The 24980-nt window shown below is 45.8% G+C and overlaps 1 protein-coding gene across 5 annotated transcripts in view; it reads left to right on the forward strand.

Moving 5' to 3' along the window:
* LOC139583425 (A-type potassium channel modulatory protein DPP6-like) overlaps positions 1 to 24980 on the forward strand; it is a 385278-nt gene that overhangs the window by 330727 nt on the left and 29571 nt on the right. For all 5 annotated transcript variants that reach the window (XM_071414502.1, XM_071414505.1, XM_071414503.1 and 2 more), the window contains 7 exons: positions 7298 to 7392; positions 7890 to 7964; positions 9097 to 9149; positions 9634 to 9715; positions 12582 to 12702; positions 23409 to 23563; positions 23846 to 23943. In XM_071414502.1, coding sequence (XP_071270603.1) covers positions 7298 to 7392; positions 7890 to 7964; positions 9097 to 9149; positions 9634 to 9715; positions 12582 to 12702; positions 23409 to 23563; positions 23846 to 23943 — 679 coding nt within the window. The remainder of the gene's footprint in view (positions 1 to 7297; positions 7393 to 7889; positions 7965 to 9096; positions 9150 to 9633; positions 9716 to 12581; positions 12703 to 23408; positions 23564 to 23845; positions 23944 to 24980) is intronic.

A 24980-nucleotide genomic window follows, 5' to 3' on the forward strand; every position in this document is an offset into this window, starting at 1 on the left:
TGGTGTTTTATCCCTTACTGAAAAAAACAGATGCAAATGCATAAAATATGTAGATATGTTTGACTAATAGTCCATGGATTAGGAAGTAAAGCTTCACTTCTTTCTCCTGGAAGCTAGCCTGGTGGCCAGAGCTGTGCTGACTGTGGATATGCATGCTATTCTCTCATTCTAATGAAGCTGTCATCTTCAGTTAGTGCAGGGAACGGCTTGCCTGAAGCCTCAATGAGGCACACAGGTACAAAGCATACAGTCAAATGAAAGCTGTAGGGTTCAGAGGAGGGGATGGCAGAGTGCTAGTGTGAGATCATAGCAGCCATTAGAGTTTAAGTGGGAATATTCACAAGGTACATGGTCTTTGAAGTGATGTGTTGTTGGAAAGGGGAATGTCTATGGCACGTTAACTCATTTTACAGTACATATGATTTCTTTCTTTCTCTCTCTCTCTCTCTTTCGCACACACACACAACTGTCCTCCTGTGATCTGTAGTGAGTGAGGGATGTTGCCCAGAGCAGGAGACTGAATGAATAAGACATGTTGCAGGAGCAGAGGTGAAGATCACAGGGGGAAGCCAATGCCCTGGGCTAACGCCGAGCCAGTCAAGGGAGCCCTGATGAAGACCTAGTGGAAGGAGAAGGAGGGCAAGATGGAGTGAGGGAGAGTGTCAGAGAGCAAGACTGAGAATTCCCTTGGTGGTGTGAAACAGGGATGAATAGATGGCAATGGTCTGAGAGGAAGCCCTGGTGTCTTTGAAAGGAAAAGAAAGACTGGAGTCTGTATAGCGACAGAGAGGGAGAGTGGTGGAGAAGAGGACAGGGTGAGGGCTGAAATTATGGACTCTGTTGGGGTGCATGGTTGGCATGGAAAGAAAGAGGGATCTCAGGTGACTGTAAGGGTGGTAAACGGATAAATACAAACTACATACAGAATAAAGATTGGACTCTGAGGGAGGGAAAAAGACAGGCGGAAAGACAGTTGAAAAATATGGCCAGCCAAGTGTATGTTTAGGATGAAGTTCGGAGATAACATATCTAAATGGGGAGGAGAAGAGATGGAAAGATGATAGGAGGAGAAGAGATGGAAAGAGGATAGTAGCTTACCTTAGCTTACCTTGGATACAAAACAGGAAAAAGGAATAGCATATTAGAAGATATAATGGATTGATGGACTTCTTTCCCAGATGCTCTCAAGTGCTTTACAAGGATATGATGGACATGTGCTGATTCAAAGGATAGAAAAATAAAAAGTGAGTACTTAGGATTCAGGATGAGATTCAGTGAGACGGGACGAGCAATCAGGATGCACTATATTTTAATCTTTACTCCTGATACGAAGCTGTTAATATATTCCAGTAAACTGGAGCGCTGTTGATTGCATAATTTGCATTCATTATTTGACCAGTGCAATCTAAAAACCCAGAATTGTCAATCATAATTTTGTGAATGAATGTTATTGTGATGGACAATTAGTTATCCCAGCAGATATAGAATGCTCCCCATAACAATCTGTAGTCCCTGATTAACACTCTAAACCAGAGCTGTTTGCTCGGCTCTTATTGGCTCTTGACTGAAACAACATTCAGAAATAGGCTTTATCGTCCTTGTCTGGTAAAGGGCAAAGTCATTGTGAAGATAGGAAAACTAAATTCACTTTTATCTCTTTTTTGCAATTGTTTACTCACTCTGGAGACGGTCTTTGTGATTGCAGGTGTAACTGTGTTGATTGTTTCCACTTGCCACTGCAGAAATATGTATTTAATGATTATGTATTTCTATTGGTTGGTTGAATTTACATATCAATAAGGTGTTATGCCATTGGTTAAGCTTGCAGATAGGGGGAGATTGCGAATGTCAATTCTTCCCAGTCTGATATTGACCTGCAAGCGGTAGGTCACGTTCTGAAATACTGGATTCTATGTTCAGATTTACAATGTGTGTAACGGTTGTCGAAGTCGTTCTCCTCCTCAGACGAGGAGGAGCATGGATCGGACCAAGACGCAGAGTGGAAAGTGGTCATTATTTAATGAAAACGAAAACAATACAATACAAAACAACAAACGTGACAAAACCGAAAACAGTCCCGTGTGGCACGAACACTGACACGAGATACAACCACCCACAAAACACACGTGAAACCCCGGCTGCCTTAGTATGATTCTCAATCAGGGACAACGATTGACAGCTGCCTCTGATTGAGAATCATACCAGGCCGAACACAAAACCCCAACATAGAAAATCACACATAGACAGCCCACCCCAACTCACGCCCTGACCAACTAAATAAATACAAGAAAAAGGAAAAACAGGTCAGGAACGTGACATAACCCCCCCCTTAAGGTGCGAACTCCGGGCGCACCAGCATAAAGTCTAGGGGAGGGTCTGGGTGGGCGTCTGTCCACGGTGGCGGCTCTGGCGCTGGTCGTGGTCCCCACCCCACCATAGTCAAACCCCGCTTCCGTGGCCTCCTCCCAATGGCCACCCTCCATGTCAATCCCACTATACCAAAGGGCAGCAACGGACTGAGGGGCAGCTCCGGACTGAGGGACAGCACCGGACTGAGGGGCGGATCCTGGCTGGCTGGCTCTGGCGGATCCTGGCTGGCTGGCTCTGGCGGATCCTGGCTGGCTGGCTCTGGCGGATCCTGGCCGGCTGGCAGCTCCTGGCTGGCTGGCTCTGGCGGATCCTGGCTGGCTGGCTCTGGCGGATCCTGGCTGGCTGGCTCTGGCAGATCCTGGCTGGCTGGCTCTGGCGGATCCTGGCTGGCTGGCTGGCTCTGGCGGATCCTGGCTGGCTGGCTCTGGCGGATCCTGGCTGGACGGCTCTGGCGGATCCTGGCTGGACGGCTCTGGCTGGTCTTGGCTGGACGGCTCTGGCTGGTCCTGGCTGGACGGCTCTGGCTGGTCCTGGCTGGACGGCTCTGGCTGGTCCTGGCTGGACGGCTCTGGCGGATCCTGTCTGGCGGAAGGCTCTGGCTGATCCTGGCTGGACGGCTCTCGCGGATCCTGGCTGGACGGCTCTGGCTGGTCCTGGCTGGACGGCTCTGGCCATACGGACAGCGCTGGGCAGGCAGACAGTTCAGACAGCGCTGGGCAGGCAGACAGTTCAGACAGCGCTGGGCAGGCAGACAGTTCAGACAGCGCTGGGCAGGCAGACAGTTCAGACTCAGGCTGCGCTGGAGAGGAGGAAGGCTCTGACAGCGCTGGACAGGTGGGAGCAGCTGGAGAGAGAACCCGGAGAGACAGCCTGGTGCAGGGGGCTGCCACCGGAGGACTGGTACGTGGAGGTGGCACCGGGTATACCGGACCGTGAAGGAGGACACGCGCTCTTGAGCACCGAGCCTCCCCAACCTTACCAGGTTGAATGGTCCCCGTAGCCCTGCCAGTGCGGTGAGGTGGAATAGCCCGCACTGGGCTATGCTGGCGAACCGGGGACACCATCTGTAAGGCTGGTGAGATGTACTGGAGGCCAGATATGTTGGGCCGGCTTCATGGCACCCGGCTCGATGCCCAACCTAGCCCTACCAGTGCGGCAAGGTGGAATAGCCCGCACTGGGCTAAGCACGCGTACTGGGGACACCGTGCGCTTTACCGCATAACACAGTGTCTGACCAGTACGACGCCCTCTCACTCCACGGTAAGCACGGGGAGTTGGCTCAGGTATCCTACCCGGCTTTGCCACACTCCGCGTGTGCCCCCCCCCAAGAAATTTTTGGGTCTGACTCTCGGGCTCCCAACCGTGTCGCCGCGCTGCCTCCTCATACCAGCGCCTCTCTGCCTTCGCTGCCTCCAACTCCAATACCAGGCCGAACACAAAACCCCAACATAGAAAATCACAGATAGACAGCCCACCCCAACTCACGCCCTGACCAACTAAATGAATACAAGAAAAAGGAAAAACAGGTCAGGAACGTGACAATGTGTAGGAGTTCATGTCCTGATGTGTGTGTGTATATACAGTACCAGTCACAGGTTTGGACACACCTACTCATTCAAGGGTTTTTCTTTATTTTTATTATTTTCTACATTGTAGAATAATAGTGAAGACATCAAAACTATGAAATAACACATACGGAATCATGTATTAACCCAATTTTTTTTAAACAAATCAAAATATATTTTATATTTTTCAAAGTAGCCACCCTTTGCCTTGATGACAGCTTTGCACACTCTCCTCTATTTTTAAATGTTTTATTTAACCTTTATTTAACCTTTATTTAACCAGGAAAGTCAGTTAAGAACAAATTCTTATTTACAATGACGGCCTACAGAAAGGCAAAAGGCCTCCTGCGGGGACGGGGGCCTGGGATTAAAAATAAAAAATAAATACAATATAAATATAGGACACACATCACAACAAAACACACATCACAACAAGAGAGACAACACTACATAAAGAGACAGCAACATAGCAAGGCAGCAACACATGACAACATAGCATGGTAGCAACACAACATAACAACAACATGGTAGCAACACAACATGGTAGCAGCACAAAACATGGTACAAACATTATTGGGCACAGACAACAGCACAAAGGGCAAGAAGGTAGAGACAATATATCACACAAAGCAGCCACAACTGTCAGTAAGAGTGTCCGTGATTGAGTCTTTGAATGAAGAGATTACTTATCACCCCAGTACATTCCTCTATAGCCCCAGTACATTCCTCTATAGCCCCAGTACATTCTCTATATCCCCAGTACATTCCTCTATAGCCCCAGTACATTCCTCTATAGCCCCAGTACATTCCCTATAGCCCCAGTACATTTGTCTATATCCCCCGTACATTCCTCTATAGCCCCAGTACATTCCTCTATAGCCCCAGTACATTCCTCTATAGCCCCAGTACATTCCTCTATAGCCCCAGTACATTCCCTATAGCCCCAGTACATTTGTCTATATCCCCCGTACATTCCTCTATAGCCCCAGTACATTCCTCTATAGCCCCAGTACATTCCTCTATAGCCCCAGTACATTATTTATAACCCCAGGACTTTACTCTAAAGCTCCAGTACATTCCTCTATAGCCACAGTACATTCCATATAGCCCCAGTACATGTGTCTATATCCCCAGTACATTCCTCTATAGCCCCAGTACATACTCTATAGCCCCAGTACATTCCTCTATAGCCCCAGTACATTCCTCTATAGCCCCAGTACATTCCATATAGCCCCAGTACATTCCCTATAGCCCCAGTACATTCCCTATAGCCCCAGTACATTCCTCTATAGCCCGAGTACATTCCTCTATAGCCCCAGTACATTCCCTATAGCCCCAGTACATTCCCTATAGCCCCAGTACATTCCCTATAGCCCCAGTACATTCCCTATAGCCCCAGTACATTCCTCTATAGCCCCAGTACATTCCTCTATAGCCCCAGTACATTCCTCTATAGCCCCAGTACATTCCCTATAGCCCCAGTACATTCCCTATAGCCCCAGTACATTCCTCTATAGCCCCAGTACATTCCTCTATAGCCCCAGTACATTCCTCTATAGCCCCAGTACATTCCCTATAGCCCCAGTACATTTCCCTATAGCCCCAGTACATTCTTCTATAGCCCCAGTACATTCCCTATAGCCCCAGTACATTCCTCTATAGCCCCAGTACATTCCTCTATAGCCCCAGTACATTCCTCTATAGCCCCAGTACATTATTTATAACCCCAGGACTTTACTCTAAAGCTCCAGTACATTCCTCTGTAGCCACAGTACATTCCATATAGCCCCAGTACATTTGTCTATATCCCCAGTACATTCCGCTATAGCCCCAGTACATACCTCTATAGCCCCAGTACATTCCTCTATAGCCCCAGTACATTCCCTATAGCCCCAGTACATTCCCTATAGCCCCAGTACATTCCTCTATAGCCCCAGTACATTCCTCTATAGCCCCAGTACATTCCCTATAGCCCCAGTACATTTCCCTATAGCCCCAGTACATTCTTCTATAGCCCCAGTACATTCCCTATAGCCCCAGTACATTCCTCTATAGCCCCAGTACATTCCTCTATAGCCCCAGTACATTCCTCTATAGCCCCAGTACATTATTTATAACCCCAGGACTTTACTCTAAAGCTCCAGTACATTCCTCTGTAGCCACAGTACATTCCATATAGCCCCAGTACATTTGTCTATATCCCCAGTACATTCCGCTATAGCCCCAGTACATACCTCTATAGCCCCAGTACATTCCTCTATAGCCCCAGTACATTCCCTATAGCCCCAGTACATTCCCTATAGCCCCAGTACATTCCTCTATAGCCCCAGTACATTCCTCTATAGCCCCAGTACATTCCCTATAGCCCCAGTACATTCCCTATAGCCCCAGTACATTCCTCTATAGCCCCAGTACATTCCTCTATAGCCCCAGTACATTCCTCTATAGCCCCAGTACATTCCTCTATAGCCCCAGTACATTCCTTTATAGCCCCAGTACATTCCTCTATAACAGGGTTTCCCAAAGTCGGTCCTGCCCCCCACCCCCGGTGCACATTTTTATTTTTTTACCATAGCACTACACAGCTGATTTAAATAACTAACTCATCATCAAGCTTTGAATATTTAAATCAGCTGTGTAGTGCTAGCGTAAAAAACAAAACGTGCACCCAGGGGGGCCCCAGGACTGACTTTGGGAAACACTGCTCTACTCTATAGCCCCAGCACATTCCTCTATAGCCCCAGCACATTCCTCTATAGCCCCAGTGCATTCCTCCCACTGTAAATTCCACGTTTAACACCAATGTAGAGAATCCCACTTCTGACACAAATGTAGAGAATCCCACTTCTGACACCAATGTAGGAAATCCCACTTATGACACAAATGTAGACAATCCCACTTCTGACACCAATGTAGGGAATCCCACTTCTGACACCAATATAGAGAATCCCATCTGACACCAATGTAGGGAATCCCACTTCTGACACCAATATAGAGAATCCCATCTGACACCAATGTAGAGAATCCCATCTGACACCAATGTAAAGAATCCCATCTGACACCAATATAGAGAATCCCATCTGACACCAATGTAGAGAATCCCATCTGACACCAATATAGAGAATCCCATCTGACACCAATGTAGAGAGCTCAGGGACCAACTGTCAGTGTATGGATCCAAGATGCACTGCCAATGCACCAACTGGCCACTGCATCCAAACGCTCTGATATTAAGTGTCCAAATTACAGACGATTGCAAGGATATTGCACATAGGACAATTATCAGACATTATGAAAAGTTTGATAGCCTTTGTGAAGTAATATTTCTTGCTCTGTGACTTTGCTCTATCTCTGTTCAACAGGTAATGAGCTACTGTATCGCACACGTGAGGGGGATGTTGTCAGGCTCAACATGGAGACATATGAGAGGACAGTACTGGTGCACAACAAAAAGTTTGTGAGTCTCTACAACTATCTATTTTTTTCCGTAGTGTAATTTATTAAATGTTTTATTATTAGAACTTTTCAGCATATCAAAGCACCCAAAGTGTACTGAAACAATCCATCATTACCACATCATTTGATCAGGCTCGTTAACATGTTGGGTCAGTGTTGAAACGGCCGAGGTGACGACACACAACATTATGTCTCTCTGAAATCAGAAAGAGCCTCAAGAAGATTAATGCATCTCCCGCCCATGCCCTGCACTGAGCAATCCGTCAAACGCAGTCATTATAGGATTACCTTAATGAAAAACACTACGCATGGTTAAATGTCATCTTTTTGTATTTTTTTCTCTCTCTCTCTCTCTCTCTCTCTCTCTCTCTCTCTCTCTCTCTCTCTCTCTCTCTCTCTCTCTCTCTCTCTCTCTCTCTCCCTCTCTCTCTCTCTCTCTCTCTCTCTCTTTCTCTCTCTCTCTCTCTCTCTCTCTGTCTCTCTCTCTCTGTCTTTCAGGAAATGTACAAAGCCAGCAAGTATGAAGTGTCTCCTGACATGAAGCATGTGCTGCTCGCCTACAACGTGGCACCGGTGAGCTCTTTCATTTGTTTGCGTGTTTTTGGAATTAGCGGAATGACAGGCAAATATGTCATCGGTCTTTGAAGGGAAACGTGGCGAGACGGTGGGGGAGAAAAAGTAATCATGGCGTCCGGGTAGAGGCATGTCGTACCCCACTGCCTCTCAGCCACCGTAGAGAGAAACCAGCTGAGTGGAACTGTACTCTTCAGAGAGTGGCCAAAACACAAACAAACCTCACAACACAGCCGGGACAGAGGGATGAGGAGGAAAGTGGAGGGGTGGTGGGGATGGGGAAAACAAAGGGAGGGAATTGGGCAAGCAGGAGAGTAGAGAGTGAGAGAGTAGGAGGAAAGGGAATGGGATGGGAGGTTTTTCTGCTACAGCGGTTACTGCATTATGTAATGGCTCAGGTAGCTAACTACTGCAATGTGAGATCCATGACACAGTCTGAAAAATAATTAGTATGTCAGGGGATATAAGCCCATTGAGACAACAGGAAGGTCCTGATGGATGGATGGAGTGTGTGTGTGTGTGTGTGTGTGTGTGTGTGTGTGTGTGTGTGTGTGTGTGTGTGTGTGTGTGTGTGTGTGTGTGTGTGTGTGTGTGTGTGTGTGTGTGTGTGTGTGTGTGTGTGTGTGTGTGTGTGTGTGTGTGTGTGTGTGTGTTAGACAGTGAATTTGTTATTTCATAATCGTCCTCCAGAGCCCTGGTAGATGACAGCTCCGTCCCCCAGCTGTCATTGCACAGGCGCACGCTCTTGCACACACACACACACACACACACACACACACACACACACACACACACACACACACACACACACACACACACACACACACACATCATGCTGCTGCTTGCCCTTCACAGAGAATATCTCTCTCTCTCTCTCTCTCTCTCTCTCTCTCTCTCTCTCTCTCTCTCTCTCTCTCTCTCTCTCTCTCTCTCTCTCTCTCTCTCTCTCTCTCTCTCTCCCAACTCTAAGGGAGCGGTTCAGAATTTACTGAACGTGACTAATTACTAAGTAGAATACAATGTAATCTCCCATCATATGTACTTCCATTCTGATGGTAATTACTAAAACATGTTTTTAATGGCCAAGTCAATCAGTCTTCTTTATGACCGTCTCCAATCATTCTTCTTCCAGGTGTACCAGCACTCGTTCACTGCCTTCTACATCATCTGCAGCCTGGAGACTCCGTAAGTAGCTGAAACCAACCAACGCTTCCCCTCCCCTCCCGTCTCTTCTCCTCTCAGCCTAGTCAGTCATGTCTCTGCACTCCCACCTCCTGGAGACAAGGAGAACTGCAGGCCAGGGGCCTTGATGACCTCATCCATCCTCACCTCCAGACTAAGACACCTCTAATTCTCTGCCCTACAGCTCACAGCACTTCTAAAGGAACAAAAAGTGGCTGTGGTATATAAAGCACCTGTATTTCCAGCTGTTCTTCAACCTTTTGGACTGGGATGTATAACACTGGTACATCTGGGCAGGAGCAGCGAAGGCTGCTTGTGCAGTAGAGTGTTTTTTTTATGCTTTGTTTTGTTGATGATCAACTAAGAGTATTTTTTTAAGAAGGTGCTCTGTCATTTAGTGAGGGGCAGTTCAATGTGTGTGTCGGTGTGTAGTGTGGATGTGTGTGTGTATGTGTGTTCATATTGTGGTCTCTCCTCTCTGCTGCAGGGAGACATGGAACCTGAACCCTCCAGAGGTACGGAACGCCCAACTGCAGTATGCAGGCTGGGGACCCAGGGGCCAGCAGCTGGTAAGAACTACAACTCCCAGCAGCACCCTCTGTCTCATCCGTACTCCATACCCCTATGTCACTGCTATTTGATAGAATCGTGTGTGTGTGTGTGTGTCCATGTCTGGTTCTCAATGGATAGTACAATATGAAGGGACTTTATCTCCACATTAGCTATGACTGGGGTTGCAAGCCGATTGTAATTTACCAAAGTTACCAGAATCTTCAGTATTTTGGTAATTAACAGAAAATATATGGCAATCTATTGTAACATTGGTAATATATACTTGAAGAACTTAAAAATATATATATATTCCATACTGTATTAATTTTCTCCATCAGTGTCCATATTGTCCATGAGTTTCTTGTAGATAAACTATATGGTTCCAGAGAAAACAGCCTAATTAATCAAGAAAAAGCATCTAATCAACAAATGCATACTTTTTTATTCAATCTGCAAATCTTTGAACTATTTAATTTTTTTACAACTGACACCAGTTTTACGTCAAAACATTTACAACCGACATGTTAAATACATGTATAAAAAAAAAGATAAAGAATATTTAATTCAGAAACCCTCATATTTAACACTGGTATTCACTAAGTTAATGGTTTATATTTAAGATAATGTTTTATAGCTTTGTCATTCTGTTTTATTTGAAAGTCATCTTATTATTTTATATATGATGTGATAAGGCCACACAGATGCCACACACCTGTGATAATCTGAAGTACCCAAAAGGACCACTAGATGTCTTGCGATACAATCCTTGAAAGATACCAAAATTCTGGTAGTTTACTGGTAAACTTAGAAAGTTTCCAGTAATATACCCTCCCTTTGCAACCCTAGCTATGACCTTTCCTATAGCTATTTCTGTTAAACTATCACAAGCTACCAGGCTGTCTAGCCATAGAAAGAACATTAATAAGCATTAGTCTACTAGTACTCAGAGCAGACTATCCTCTGGCACAATGCAATTAATTACCTGTAATCTCCCCAGTGGATTAATTGGCGAAGTCAATTGATTGATATCACACATTCTCTCCTATCATTACTCATTAAACAGCCCTGATTCCAACACAGTCACTTTCGTTTAAAGGAGCTTTCCTCCCAGCAACAGATTCTTGCCGTTTGGGCTATGATACTTGTTGTCAACGATAAGATGATTAGGTGGGAGAGGAAGGTGTCTGCCAATGTGAGTTCACATATACTTGCATGCATACACACACACACACACACACACACACACACACACACACACACACACACACACACACACACACACACACACACACACACACACATACACACACAGCTATTTCTTTACACACACACACACACACACACACACACACACACACACACACACACACACAGCTGTCTTGTCCCATGTTGAAAGCGGTGGAATTAGGTTAAACACACAGTGTCCTTTGATTCACCAAAGGGGAGGACGGGCAGCTGTGTCTGAGTCTGTGTCTGTGTGGATGAACACTGTTCATTTAACTCCAGCTTCAGCAGTAACTTTAATCATGTTTACATACTGCTTTACTCATTTCATATGTATGTATATACTGTATTCTATTTTACTGTATTTTAGTCAATGCCACTCCGACATTGCTCATCCTAATATGTATATATTTCTTAATTCCATTCTTTTACATTTAGATGTGTGTGTATTGCTGTGAATTATAGATATTGCTGCACTGTTGCTAGGAGTACAAGCATTTCGCTACACCCGCAATAACATCTACTAAATATGTGTATGTGAACAATAACATTTAATTTGATAAGGGGTCCTCATTAAAGGTGTTTTTCTCCTCTTCTTTTAAATCGGAGACGAATCCTTCACTGAGACGCTGAGCTTTGCTTGCTCTCTCTACCTGCCTCTCCCTCCCTTTCTCTCTAGAGGGTCTGACATGGCACATCTCTCTCTGCTGCTGTTGTCAGCCTGCCCACAATATGACCTCACATCTCCCAAGACTCTGTGTGTGAACAGCATATGGGCGGTAGCTTGGGTAGTACCTCCTTCAGAAGTGGGCCAAGCTCACTGTGTGACTCTCTGCACTGGCCTAGATCCAGTTGTTAAACTGGGCCTCGGTCAGTCTGCACCGAGGAGAACTCAAACATACCGGGGTCCCCCCTGGCCTACCTTGCCACACGAGCAACAGAAGTTTTAATTAGGAAGGATGGAGTTGACCTTGAACTGCCCAGCAGGTAGTCAACACTTCTCCCAACAGTGGACAGAGAGGAGGGCAATGCTGTACACCATTAGAGGATTAATCTGCAATTAGGATTTATATTGATATACAATATTGGTGTGTAATGTGTTGAGGAAGGGATTCATTATGCAGTACGTTCTCTCTGTATTCTTGTTCACCTTTGTTTTCCCACACACAACCTTTAGTCTTTTGTTTTCTCACACACAACCTTAAGTCTCTTGCATACAAAACTCTCGGTCTCCCTCACTCTCTCTCCTGCTTTCTTTCTCTCTTTCTCTCCCTCTCTCCTGCTTGCTCTCTCTTTCTCTGGCAGTAGCAGAATCAGAGCCAGGCCAGTCAGCCAACACTACTGCTAAATGTTTTACAATTCAAGTTGTGCAGTGAATAGGAAAGTATCTACACTATGGATAGAACCTTTTTATCTCATATTGGCTCTATATTTCTCATGGTTAAAGCATGCTTCTGTCAACCTACAGGTCAACAAGTTTAGTAATGCAGAGGTTACATCTTCCTGTATCATAGGTTATTTATTCTACATCCTTCCTGTCTTTCTTTCTTTCTTTCTTTCTTTCTTTCTTTCTTTCTTTCTTTCTTTCTGTCTTTCTTCTTTCCATATTAATCACCTCAGTATTTCATCCCTTTTTCCCTCATCTTTCTCTTGCCTTAGATTTTTATTTTTGAGAACAACATCTACTACCGTTCGACAGTGGAGAGCCGATCGATCCGTCTGGTTTCCACCGGCAAGGAGGGGGTCATCTTCAATGGGCTCAGCGATTGGCTGTACGAAGGTGAGATTGGCTGATGTGAATACTGTATTATTGGTGTTCTGGGTGGAGATGTCTGTCCCATTGCATTGTCGACCCCAAAGAATGTGGCACTTGAGTAAAAATTATAGAGTTATTATTTAGGCTAGTCAGCGGTGGAGTAAACAAGTGATTTAGAATGATACCAAAATGGCGTTAAAAACAGGAAACCTGCCAATTTGCTCCAATTTCCCAGAGTTCTCACCACGGCTGTTCTACATGAGTGAATTAGCATTAATTAGCATTAATTCAGCAGAATTAATATTCACCGTCTGTTCTCCACTCTGATACAGATGTCAGGTTTTCTCAACGTTGTTTTGTCTGTTTTGACTCGACTGATCAAAGCTCACCTGAGTCCACCTCAGTGCCTCCGCCTCGTCCCCTGAGGACCAGACTGCCTCTCAACTCTACTAATAAATTCATTTCTTCTGTTCCTCGTGTTTTTTGCTCTCTTTTCTTCTCTCTTTTAATAACACGGAGAAAGAGAGAGATGGAGGACTGTCAGGGAGGGATGGAAATTGCTGTCTTTTATTTAGGGCCTCGTGTAGTGCTCAATGAGTGGACTGGCACCTGGGGCTCTACTAACTAGGTCTCTTGTGACCGGGGTTGCAACATTTGTGGAACTTTCAATAAATTCCCTGGTTCTCCAGAAATCCTGGTTTGAGGATTCTGGATTTCTGGCTTATTCCCTTCTGATTCTGGGAATCCCAGGTAATTGAAAGTTCCCTACTTGTGACAATCTCTAGTTTCTTGAGCAAGCACGATTCGAAGATTTTACAATGACAAATGTAAATGTGTGATGCTCCGTGCATTTAAGTGTCTGCATGTAAGTGTGTGTGCGTGCGAGGTCGCTTGCACTAAATATTGCTTCTACACTCAAACTTTGTGTTAATGTGTGTAGTCTGTGAATGTAGTATGTGTGTGTTACAGTGTGTATGTAGTCTATGTGTGTTACAGTGTGTATGTAGTCTATGTGTGTCACAGTGTGTATGTAGTAGGTGTGTGTTACAGTGTGTATGTAGTCTGTGTGTGTCACAGTGTGTATGTAGTAGGTGTGTGTCACAGTATGTATGTAGTCTGTGTGTGTCACAGTGTGTATGTAGTATGTGTGTGTTACAGTGTGTATGTAGTCTGTGTGTGTCACAGTGTGTATGTAGTAGGTGTGTGTCACAGTGTGTATGTAGTCTGTGTATCACAGTGTGTATGTAGTCTATGTGTGTAATCTGCGTATGTGTTTACTGTTGACTCATGGCCCACCCCTACCCCCAGATTAGTTTGAATGAGATTTTAAGATGCAGAGGAGCCCGCCCAACAGCAATATTAGTCTAACTCCATTTAAACCCTGACATATACTTGTGAAGCGCTGAAGGCCTGGCAATTTACACTAATCATTTATGAAGGAAGATTAATCTTTCAACGAGACGGGAGGGAATTTAGCCTGAGCTTGACCTGCCTCACAACGTAGACCTGCTTCACATATCATGTCACTCAATGCAGATCTCTGACAGACTGTATTCATTCTGCAATAACACATCAAACGTGTGTGTGTGTTTAGTGGTGAAATAACCCGCGAAGGGGAGAGAGCCCTTCCCAGGTTGTGTAACATCTGTTTAGATCTGGACCAGACGGCTGCAGGGTCAGTCACAGTGTCAGACACAGGGAGGAAAGCTCTCCCTGGAGGAAAGCTCTCCCTGGAGGAAAACACCACGCTTGCATTCTAGATGAGATTATCATTGTGTGTGCCCCCCTGTCTGTGTTTATACCTACAGTTGAAGTCAGAAGTTTACATACACCTTAGTCAAATACATTTAAACTCAGTTTTTCACAATTCCTGACATTTAATCCTAGTAAAAATTCCCTGTCTTAGGTCAGTTAGGATCACCACTTTATTTTAAGAATGTGAAATGTCAGAATAATAGTAGAGAAAATTATTTAACTCAGCTTTTATTTCTTTCATCACATTCCCAGTGGGTCAGAAGTTTACATACACTCAATTAGTATTTGGTAGCATTGCCTTTAAATTGTTTAACTTGGGTCAAATGTTTCGGGTAGCCTTCCACAAGCTTCCCACAATAAGTTGGGTGACTTTTGGCCCATTCCTCCTGACAGAGCTGGTGTAACTGAGTCAGGTTTGTAGGCCTCCTTGCTCGCACACGCTTTTTCAGTTCTGCCCACAAATTTTCTATAGGTTTGAGGTCAGGGCTTTGAGATGGCCACTCCAATATCTTGACTTTGTTGTCCTTAAGCCATTTTGCCACAACTTTGGAAGTATGCTTGGGGTCATTGTCCATTTGGAAGACCCATTTGCGACCAAGCTTTAACTTCCTGACTGATGTCTTGAGATGTTGCTTCAATATATCCACATCATTTTCCTACCTCATGATGTCATCTATTTTGTGAAGTGCACCAGTCCCTCCTGCAGCAAAGCACCCCCACAACATGATGCTGCCACACCCGTGCTTCACGGTTGGGATGGTGTTCTTCGGCTTGCCAGCCTTCCCCTTTTTCTTCCAAACATAAAGATGGTCATTATGGCCAAACAGTTCTATTTTTGTTTCATCAGACCAGAGGACATTTCTCCAAAAAGTAGGATCTAGAGAGCTTTGTGGGCACTATGGTCTTGAACGCTGAGCCGTAGTCAATAAACAGAATTGTCCAGGTGGGAAAAGGCAGTGTGTATCTATTGGGGCGGTATGCAAATTGGAGTGGTTCTAGGGTTTCTGGGATGATGGTGTTTATGTGAGCCATGGCTAGCTTTTCAAAGCACTTCATGGCTACAGATGTGATTACTATGGGTCAGTAGTCATTTAGGCAGGTTACTTTGTCATTCTTGGGCACAGGGACTATAGTGGTCTGCTTGAAACATGTAGGGATTACAGACTCGGTCAGGGACAGGTTGAAAATGTCAGTGAAGACACTTGCCAGTTGGTCAGCGCGTGCTCTGAGTACGCATCCTGGTAATCCTTCTGGCCCTGCAGCCTTGTGAATGTTGACCAGTTTAAAACCTTTTACGGCTAGGGGTTCCGCTAGCGGAACGTTTCAACAACATCTGGTGAAATCGCAGAGCGCGAAATACAAAAAAGATTATTTGAAATATTTAACTTTCATACAATCACAAGTGCAACACACCAAAATACAGCTTAACTTCTTGTTAACCTCTTTCAGCTAGGGGGCAGAATTTTTATGTTTGGAAAAATAACGTTCCCAAGGTAAATTGACTATTTCTCAGGCTCAGGCTCAGATATTAGAATATGCATATAATTGACAGATAAGGATAGAAAACACTCTAAAGTTTCCAAAGCTGTCAAAATATTGTCTGTGAGTATAACAGAACTGATTTTACAGGCGAAAACCTGAGGAACTCCAACCCGGGAGTGCATTGTTTTTTTTTATCCCTGTTCCATTGCTTGCCCCTCCTCCATTTGAAGGGGTATCAACCAGATTCCTTTTCCAATGGCTTCCTCAGGCTGTGACCAGGCTTTAGACATAGTTTCAAGCTTTTATTTTGAAAAATGAGCGAGATTTATTAAAGCGCGTCAGGTGTCCTTTGATTAGTTCCTGCGCAGGAGAGATGTGGCTCGACATTTTCTTTCTCTGTAGTATTGAACAGTTTACCGTCCGGTTGAAATATGATTGATTATGTATGTTAAAAACAACCTGAGGATTGATTATAAAAAACCTTTGACATGTTTCTACGAACATTACGGATACTTTTTGGAATTTTCGTCTGCCCTTCAGGACCGGAACGAGCTTGTGGTTTTCTGAACATAACGCGCAAACCAAATGGCGGTTTTTGGTTATAAAACTAATCTTTATCGAACAAAAATAACATTTATTGTGTAACTGGGAGTCTCGTGAGTGCAAACATCCGAAGATTATCAAAGGTAAGCGATTAATTTTATTGCTTTTCTGACTTTCGTGACCAAGCTAATTTAAGGATAGCTGTTCTAGCAGTGATTGATACATAAATACATAAATAAATACATAAATACATCAACCATTTTTTAAAGACTGTTGACATCCAGTGGAAGCGATAGAAACTGCAAGCAAGTGCCTTAGAAATCTAGATCCATATAGAAAACCCATTGAAAACACTGTCACCTCATCAACAAAAAATTCTGGATGGTTTGTCCTCTGGGTTTTGCCTGCCAAATAAGTTCTGTTATACTCACAGACATAATTGTAACTGTTTTAGAAATCTCAGAGTGTTTTCTATCCAAATCTACCAATTATATGCTTATCCTTGCTTCTGGGCCTGAGTAGCAGGCAGTTTACTTTGGGCACGCTTTTCATCCAGACGTGAAAATACCGCCCCCTAGCCCGAAGAGGTTTTAACAAGAAATTTGTGGAGTGGTTGAAAAACAAGTTTTAATGACTCCAACCTAAGTGTATGTAAACTTCCGACTTCAACTGTATGCCTGACAATGTGTGTGTGGGACACTGGCAGTGTGTGTGTGGGACACTGGCAGTGTGTGTGTGGGACACTGACAGTGTGTGTGTGGGACATTGACAGTGTGTGTGTGGGACACTGACAGTGTGTGAGACACTGACAGTCTTGTGTAAGAGGAGTCAGAAAGACAAAACACCCAAGGTGATTATAGAACGTTTGTCATCTGTGGCCTGCCTGTCAGACTAACTGATGTGCTGGAGCAGACAACATCCTGAAATATGATGTGGCTCAGGGACAGAGCCAGATAAGTCTGGCACGGCACGATAATAGTCACACACACTGTTGATACGAGCTGTGTCTGCATACCCCATGGAGTCTTGGCTGGGATTGCACATTTCGCACACTGAGAAGCTTATGTTTGTTGATTTGTTTGTGTTTGTTTGTGTTTACGGCAGTGTGGTTTATCGGCGGTGTTGTTTATCGGCGCTCCAGCTGAATGTGTAAGCTTCTTTTCTGAAAAAAAAATGAAGTTAACAACTGTGTGTGTGTTTAGTACATATATAATATCCTTTCTAAGCTCTCTGTAAGAAGGCAGTTCAGTTGAATCTCTGTCGTGCTTCTGCTCTCATCCACCAGTGGACTCAGTTCTAACATGTATTATTGTTGGACTGAACTCATTCTGCACCATGTGTTCTTCGTTCAATTCACATTTCTCCAGTGGCGATTTTAGCATGTAAATCTTGTTGGGGCAAAAAAGTTCAAATGTTTTAGATGCATGCCAGAAAAGCCACTACACAACACAACATTAACAATACATGAATTGCACAATAACGGTGACAAACAGTTGCACATAAAACTGTTAGGGCTTACACAGAGTCCCATCAGCAGTCCCAACACCTTACCACTGCTACACCTGTCTATCAGCAGAGTCTTATCTGGTAGCAAAACAATTCATTCAGCCTCATTTATTGCCTTTTAAAAAAACATAGCAGATATGGCTGACTTGCTTAAACAAATGTGGTTCTACTGACAATTTAGATGTACAAACTATGGCATAAGGAGACGACGAGTGGATAAGAGGCAATCCGTAATTTTGATTAAGACGTTAATGAGCGAGCTAGGACGCACTTTTGAAATGTACAGCGACAGAATTCAGAACATGGAACATTCTTACAGTATTCTCCCTGTAAACCAAGTCAGAACCGTAGGATAAATAAAGGGGGCATATAAGCAGACAATGAAAGCTCTTACAATATTCGATGATTTAATTTCTCTAAACAGGCTATAGTCTACATTTGCACCACCAAGTCAGACAGTAGGCTAAATCGAGCACGCCCCCATTCTCATCGACGGGGCTGTAGTGGAGCAGGTTGAGAGCTTCAAGTTCCTTGGTGTCCACATCACCAACAAACCAACATGATCCAAGCACACCAAGACAGTCGTGAAGAGGGCACGACAAAACTTGGCATGGGTCCTCAGATCCTCAAAAGGTTCTACAGCTGCACCATTGAGAGCATCCTGACTGGTTGCATCACTGCCTGGTATGGCAACTGCTCGGCCTCCGACCGCAAGGCACTACAGAGGGTAGTGCGTACGGCCAAGTTAACTGCCGTCCAGGACCTCTATACCAGGCCGTGTCAGAGGAAGGCCCTCATTCAAGGACTTTACTTTATTTTTACTATTTTCTACATTGTAGAATTGTCACGATCGTGTGGAGAGACGGACCAAGGCGCAGCGGGATATGAATACATCTTCTTTTATTAGACCGACGAAGATGAAACACGAAACGAAACACTTATACAAACTATACAAAACAACAAACGACCGTGAAGCTACAAACGAAAGTGCACACACAAGCTACTTACGTTCAACATAGACAATTACCCACAAAAGAGCTAAAGCCTATGGTTGCCTTAAATATGGCTCCCAATCAGAGACAACCATAACCAGCTGTCTCTAATTGAGACCCAATTCAGGCAACCATAGACTTTCCTAGACACCTACACTGAACACTAAACCATCCACTATACTAAACTCCCTACACAATACAAAAACACACAAACTTCCCCATGTCACACCCTGACCTAACTAAAATAATAATGAAAACAAAGATAACTAAGGCCAGGGTGTGACATAACCCCCCCCTTAAGGTGCGAACTCCGGGCGCACCAGCATAAAGTCTAGGGGAGGGTCTGGGTGGGCGTCTGTCCACGGTGGCGGCTCTGGCACTGGTCGTGGTCCCCACCCCACCATAGTCACTACCCGCTTTCTTAACCCCACTGGAATAAGGGGCAGCACCGGACTAAGAGGCAGCACCGGACTAAGGGGCAGCACCGGACTAAGGGGCAGCACCGGACTAAGGGGCAGTACCGGACTAAGGGGCAGCACCAGGATAAGGGACAGCACCAGGATAAGGGGCAGTACCAGGATAAGGGGCAGCTCCGGACTGAGGGACGGCAGCTCCGGACTGAAGGGCAGCACCGGACTGAAGGGCAGCACCGGACTGAATGGCGGATCCTGGCTGGCTGGCTCTGGCGGATCCTGGCTGGCTGGCGGATCCTGGCTGGCCGGCTCTGGCGGATCCTGGCTGGACGGCTCTGGCGGATCCTGGCTGGACGGCTCATGGCTGGCTGACGGATCTGGCTGCTCATGGCTGGCTGACGGCTCTGGACGCTCATGGCTTGCTGACGGCTCTGGACGCTCATGGCTGGTTGGCGGCTCTGGCAGATCCTGTCTGGTTGGCGGCTCTGGCAGATCCTGTCTGGTTGGCGGCTCTGGCAGATCCTGTCTGGTTGGCGGCTCTGGCAGATCCTGTCTGGTTGGCGGCTCTGGCAGATCCTGTCTGACGAATGGCTCTAGCGGCTCCTGACTGACTAACGGCTCTGACGGCTCGGGACAGACGGGCGGCTCTAATGGCTCGGGACAGACGGATGGCTCAGACGGCACTGGGCAGACGGATGGCTCAGATGGCGCTGGGGAGACGGATGGCTCAGATGGCGCTGGGGAGACGGACGGCTCAGATGGCGCTGGGGAGACGGATGGCTCAGATGGCGCTGGGGAGACGGATGGCTCAGATGGCGCTGGGGAGACGGATGGCTCAGATGGCGCTGGGGAGACGGATGGCTCAGATGGCGCTGGGCAGACGGATGGCTCTGGCCGGATGAGGCGCACTGTAGGCCTGGTGCGTGGTGCCGGAACTGGAGGCACCGGGCTAAGGACACGCACCTTCAGGCTAGTGCGGGGAACAACAATAGGGCACACTGAACTCTCAAAGCGTACTATAGGCCTGGTGCGTGGTACCGGCACTGGTGGTACCGGGCTGAGGGCACGAACATCAGGGCGAGTACGGGGAGAAGGAACAGGGCATACTGGACCCTGGGGACGCACATTAGGCCTAGTGCGTGGTGCCGGAACTGGTGGTACCGGGCTGGGGACACGCATCTCAGGGCTAGTGCGGGGAGGAGGAACAGGGCATACTGGACCCTGGAGACGCACATTAGGCCTAGTGCGTGGTGCCGGAACTGGTGGTACCGGGCTGGGGACACGCATCTCAGGGCTAGTGCGGGGAGGAGGAACAGGGCATACTGGACCCTGGAGACGCACATTAGGCCTAGTGCGTGGTGCCGGAACTGGTGGTACCGGGCTGGGGACACGCATCTCAGGGCTAGTGCGGGGAGGAGGAACAGGGCATACTGGACCCTGGAGACGCACATTAGGCCTAGTGCGTGGTGCCGGAACTGGTGGTACCGGGCTGGGGACACGCATCTCAGGGCTAGTGCGGGGAGAAGGAACAGGGCATACTGGACCCTCGAGGCGCACTATAGGCCTGGTGCGTGGTACCGGTACTGGTGGTACCAGGCTGAGGGCACGCACCTCAGGAAGAGTGCGGGGAGAAGGAACAGTGCGTACAGGGCTCAGGAGACGCACAGGAGGCTTCCCAACCTTACCTGGTTGTATGCTCCCCCATATCAACATCTCTCTCTCTTCGCTCTCCTCCAATAACACCAACAACTCCTCAAATGTCTCATAATCTCCCATCCTTTCACTTTCCTCCAATCTGTCCAATAACTCCTCCACATTCTCCGACTCATACCTTAGTTTAGCCAACTGCTCCTGATGGTAAGCACGGGGAACTGGCTCAATTCTCCCACTTGACCCAGCCACACTCCCCGTGTGCCCTCCCCCAAGAAATTTTTTGGGGAGCCTCTCGGGCTTCCAGCCACTCTGCCTTGATTTACGCTGCTTGGTCCTATGTTGGTGGGTAATTCTGTCACGATCGTGTGGAGAGACGGACCAAGGCGCAGCGGGATATGAATACATCTTCTTTTATTAGACCGACGAAGATGAAACACGAAACGAAACACTTATACAAACTATACAAAACAACAAACGACCGTGAAGCTACAAACGAAAGTGCACACACAAGCTACTTACGTTCAACATAGACAATTACCCACAAAAGAGCTAAAGCCTATGGTTGCCTTAAATATGGCTCCCAATCAGAGACAACCATAACCAGCTGTCTCTAATTGAGACCCAATTCAGGCAACCATAGACTTTCCTAGACACCTACACTGAACACTAAACCATCCACTATACTAAACTCCCTACACAATACAAAAACACACAAACTTCCCCATGTCACACCCTGACCTAACTAAAATAATAATGAAAACAAAGATAACTAAGGCCAGGGTGTGACAAGAATAGTAGTGAAGACATCATAACTATGAAATACACATAGGGAATGATATAGTCACCAAAAAAAGTGTTAAACAAATCAAAATGTATTTTATATTTGAAATTCTTCAAATAGCCACCCTTTGCCTTGATGACAGCTTTGCACACTCTTGGCATTCTCTCAATCAGCTTCATGAGGTAGTCACCTGGAATGGATTTCAATTAACAGATGTGCCTTCTTAGAAGTTCATTTGTGGGAGAAGAGACTTGCTTGGGCCAAGAAACACGAGCAATGTGTCTATGACATGTGTCTATGACACATCACCCAAGGGGCTTGAATTTTCGAGCCATACCCGTAGATTTTGCGGTGACGTAGTGTCTCCATGAGTGACAGAACACCAAGCCAATCATGGCGCAACTAGGGAAGATGACCAACCCTTCCGCTACGTTTTTCCCCTGGCTGCCCCACCAGAGAAAGCATTGAGCTAGGCTGAAACACCTACATTTTGGAGCTGACTTATTCAAGAAAACAAAAAAAAGACAATGTTTGTATGCGGCTATATTAACTCAATGATTCATTTATTTTGACATTGTTTGCAAACTGATATGTGACAAGTATTAATGCCAAAATAACATGCAAGACACACATTTTTAATATATATATATATTTTTTAGATTAACAGGTGGGGCTCAAAACAGGTGGGACTCTGTCCTGGAACAGAAATATGACTCTCCTTCTCATTAGTTTGGCCCACCTGATTCTGTCACATCACATTCAGTAGCTTCTATTGCCCGCCTGCCTCAGTAACAGGCCGCTCATGCATAAGTAATGTGCGTGTTAGGCAGTGAGTCATTTAGGCCCAGTGAGTGTGTGAACCAGGGGGAATAGACGAGTGAGAGACTGCTCACCTGGGTAATCATAGTTGTGGAGATAGAACAGCTCAAAGGACATGGAAACAAAGCAGGTTCAAACACACACACAGTGTTTTTATGCATGTGTGCACGTGGACGTGCCTGTGTGTGTGTATCTTCACCTGGCACTACCTATCAATAAAGCCCCCTCAGGGATGTGAGTGTGTTTCATGTTATCCATATCACCCTGCATAATTTCAAACACATACACAGGCTCTGTAGTGACGCACAAGAGGTCACAGGTTTTTGATGAAGTAAGCCAAGCTCCAACAGGACACTTTCTGTGTACCTCAGCATCAGAAAAGGGGTCTCTCACACACACACACACACACTCGAAATGTCCCTGCTTACACCACCCTACAATGTTGCACCTGACTGGGAAATGACTTTTTCTGTTCCCTTCTCTGGTATGGTTCTCTTGAGTGGTTGGTCGATGTTTCTCTCTTGTGAGATTAAAAGCAGTGTTTTGATTTATGACCAGAACATACTTCAGCATTTTTATGAATTTTACGACAGCATTGATCCAAACTGACTATGCATCGCAATTGACGTTTGTGTCAGTATTTAACATGACTGATGTATCTGACGCACGTCAGCACTGGGTATTGTAATGTAGTTCTATTCAAACACATAATGGGTTTCTGTTAGAGTTTCACCATCTTTATTATTACTGAAAACTAAAGGATATTTCTCTCCTGTCCTTTTCCAGAGGAGATCTTCCAGACCCATATTGCCCACTGGTGGTCTCCGGATGGTGCCCGGCTGGCATATGCCACCATCAACGACACTATGGTGCCCAGGATGGAGATCCCTATGTTCACAGGGACTACTTACCCTACCGGGAGGGAGTATCACTACCCTAAGGTTAGAACAGTATAATTACTAACCTATTACCAACAAAACGTGTTCTACTACAACGCTACTCCACAGTAAATTTTACCACCGCTCAAAGGTCAGGAAACACACATAAAGGTAAAAAAGTACAACCAATCTTGGGAAATGGGAAAATATTCCCGCATGGAGTTAGTTCTGTCTACGGGCGTGTCCTTCATGAGGCAGATGCACTTAAAATGTCCAATAAGAACAGTTGTTTTATTAATGGCATTTGCAATCATAGTGTCACTCTGCTGTCTGCCCTCTGTGCAGGCTGGGGAGGAAAATCCAGTCATCTCTTTGTATGTGGTCAACCTGAACGGGCCCCTGCACACCATCGAGATGAGGAGACCTGAAGACCCGAGGATGGGGTACACCACCCCACACAACCACACTACCCTTACTAATCTAACCTCCGTACACAACCACACTACCCTTACTAATCTAACCTCCGTACACAACCACACTACCCTTACTAATCTAACCTCCGTACACAACCACACTACCCTTACTAATCTAACCGCCAAACACAGCCACACTACCCTTACTAATCTAACCTCCGTACACAACCACACTACCCTTACTAATCTAACCTCCATTTACAACCACACTACCCTTACTAATCTAACCTCCGTACACAGCCACACTACCCTTACTAATCTAACCTCCATTTACAGCCACACTACCCTTACTAATCTAACCTCCATTTACAACCACACTACCCTTACTAATCTAACCTCCGTACACAACTACACTACCCTTACTAATCTAACCTCCATTTACAACCACACTACCCTTACTAATCTAACCTCCATTTACAGCCACACTACCCTTACTAATCTAACCTCCATTTACAGCCACACTACCCTTACTAATCTAACCTCCATTTACAACCACACTACCCTTACTAATCTAACCTCCGTACACAACCACACTACCCTTACTAATCTAACCTCCGTACAAAACCACACTACCCTTACTAATCTAACCTCCGTACACAACCACACTACCCTTACTAATCTAACCTCCGTACACAACCACACTACCCTTACTAATCTAACCTCCGTACACAGCCACACTACCCTTACTAATCTAACCTCCAAATACAACCACACTATCCTTACTGATCTAACCTCCGTACACAACCACACTACCCTTACTAATCTAACCTCCGTACACAGCCACACTACCCTTACTAATCTAACCTCCAAACACAGCCACACTACCCTTACTAATCTAACCTCCATTTACAGCCACACTACCCTTACTAATCTAACCTCCAAATACAACCACACTACCCTTACTAATCTAACCTCCGTAAACAGCCAAACGACCCTTACTAATCTAACCTCCAAACACAACTACACTACCCTTACTAATCTAACCTCCAAACACAGCCACACTACCC

This window comes from Salvelinus alpinus, chromosome 8 (assembly GCF_045679555.1).
Source record: "Salvelinus alpinus chromosome 8, SLU_Salpinus.1, whole genome shotgun sequence".
Taxonomy (NCBI): Eukaryota; Metazoa; Chordata; class Actinopteri; order Salmoniformes; family Salmonidae; genus Salvelinus; species Salvelinus alpinus.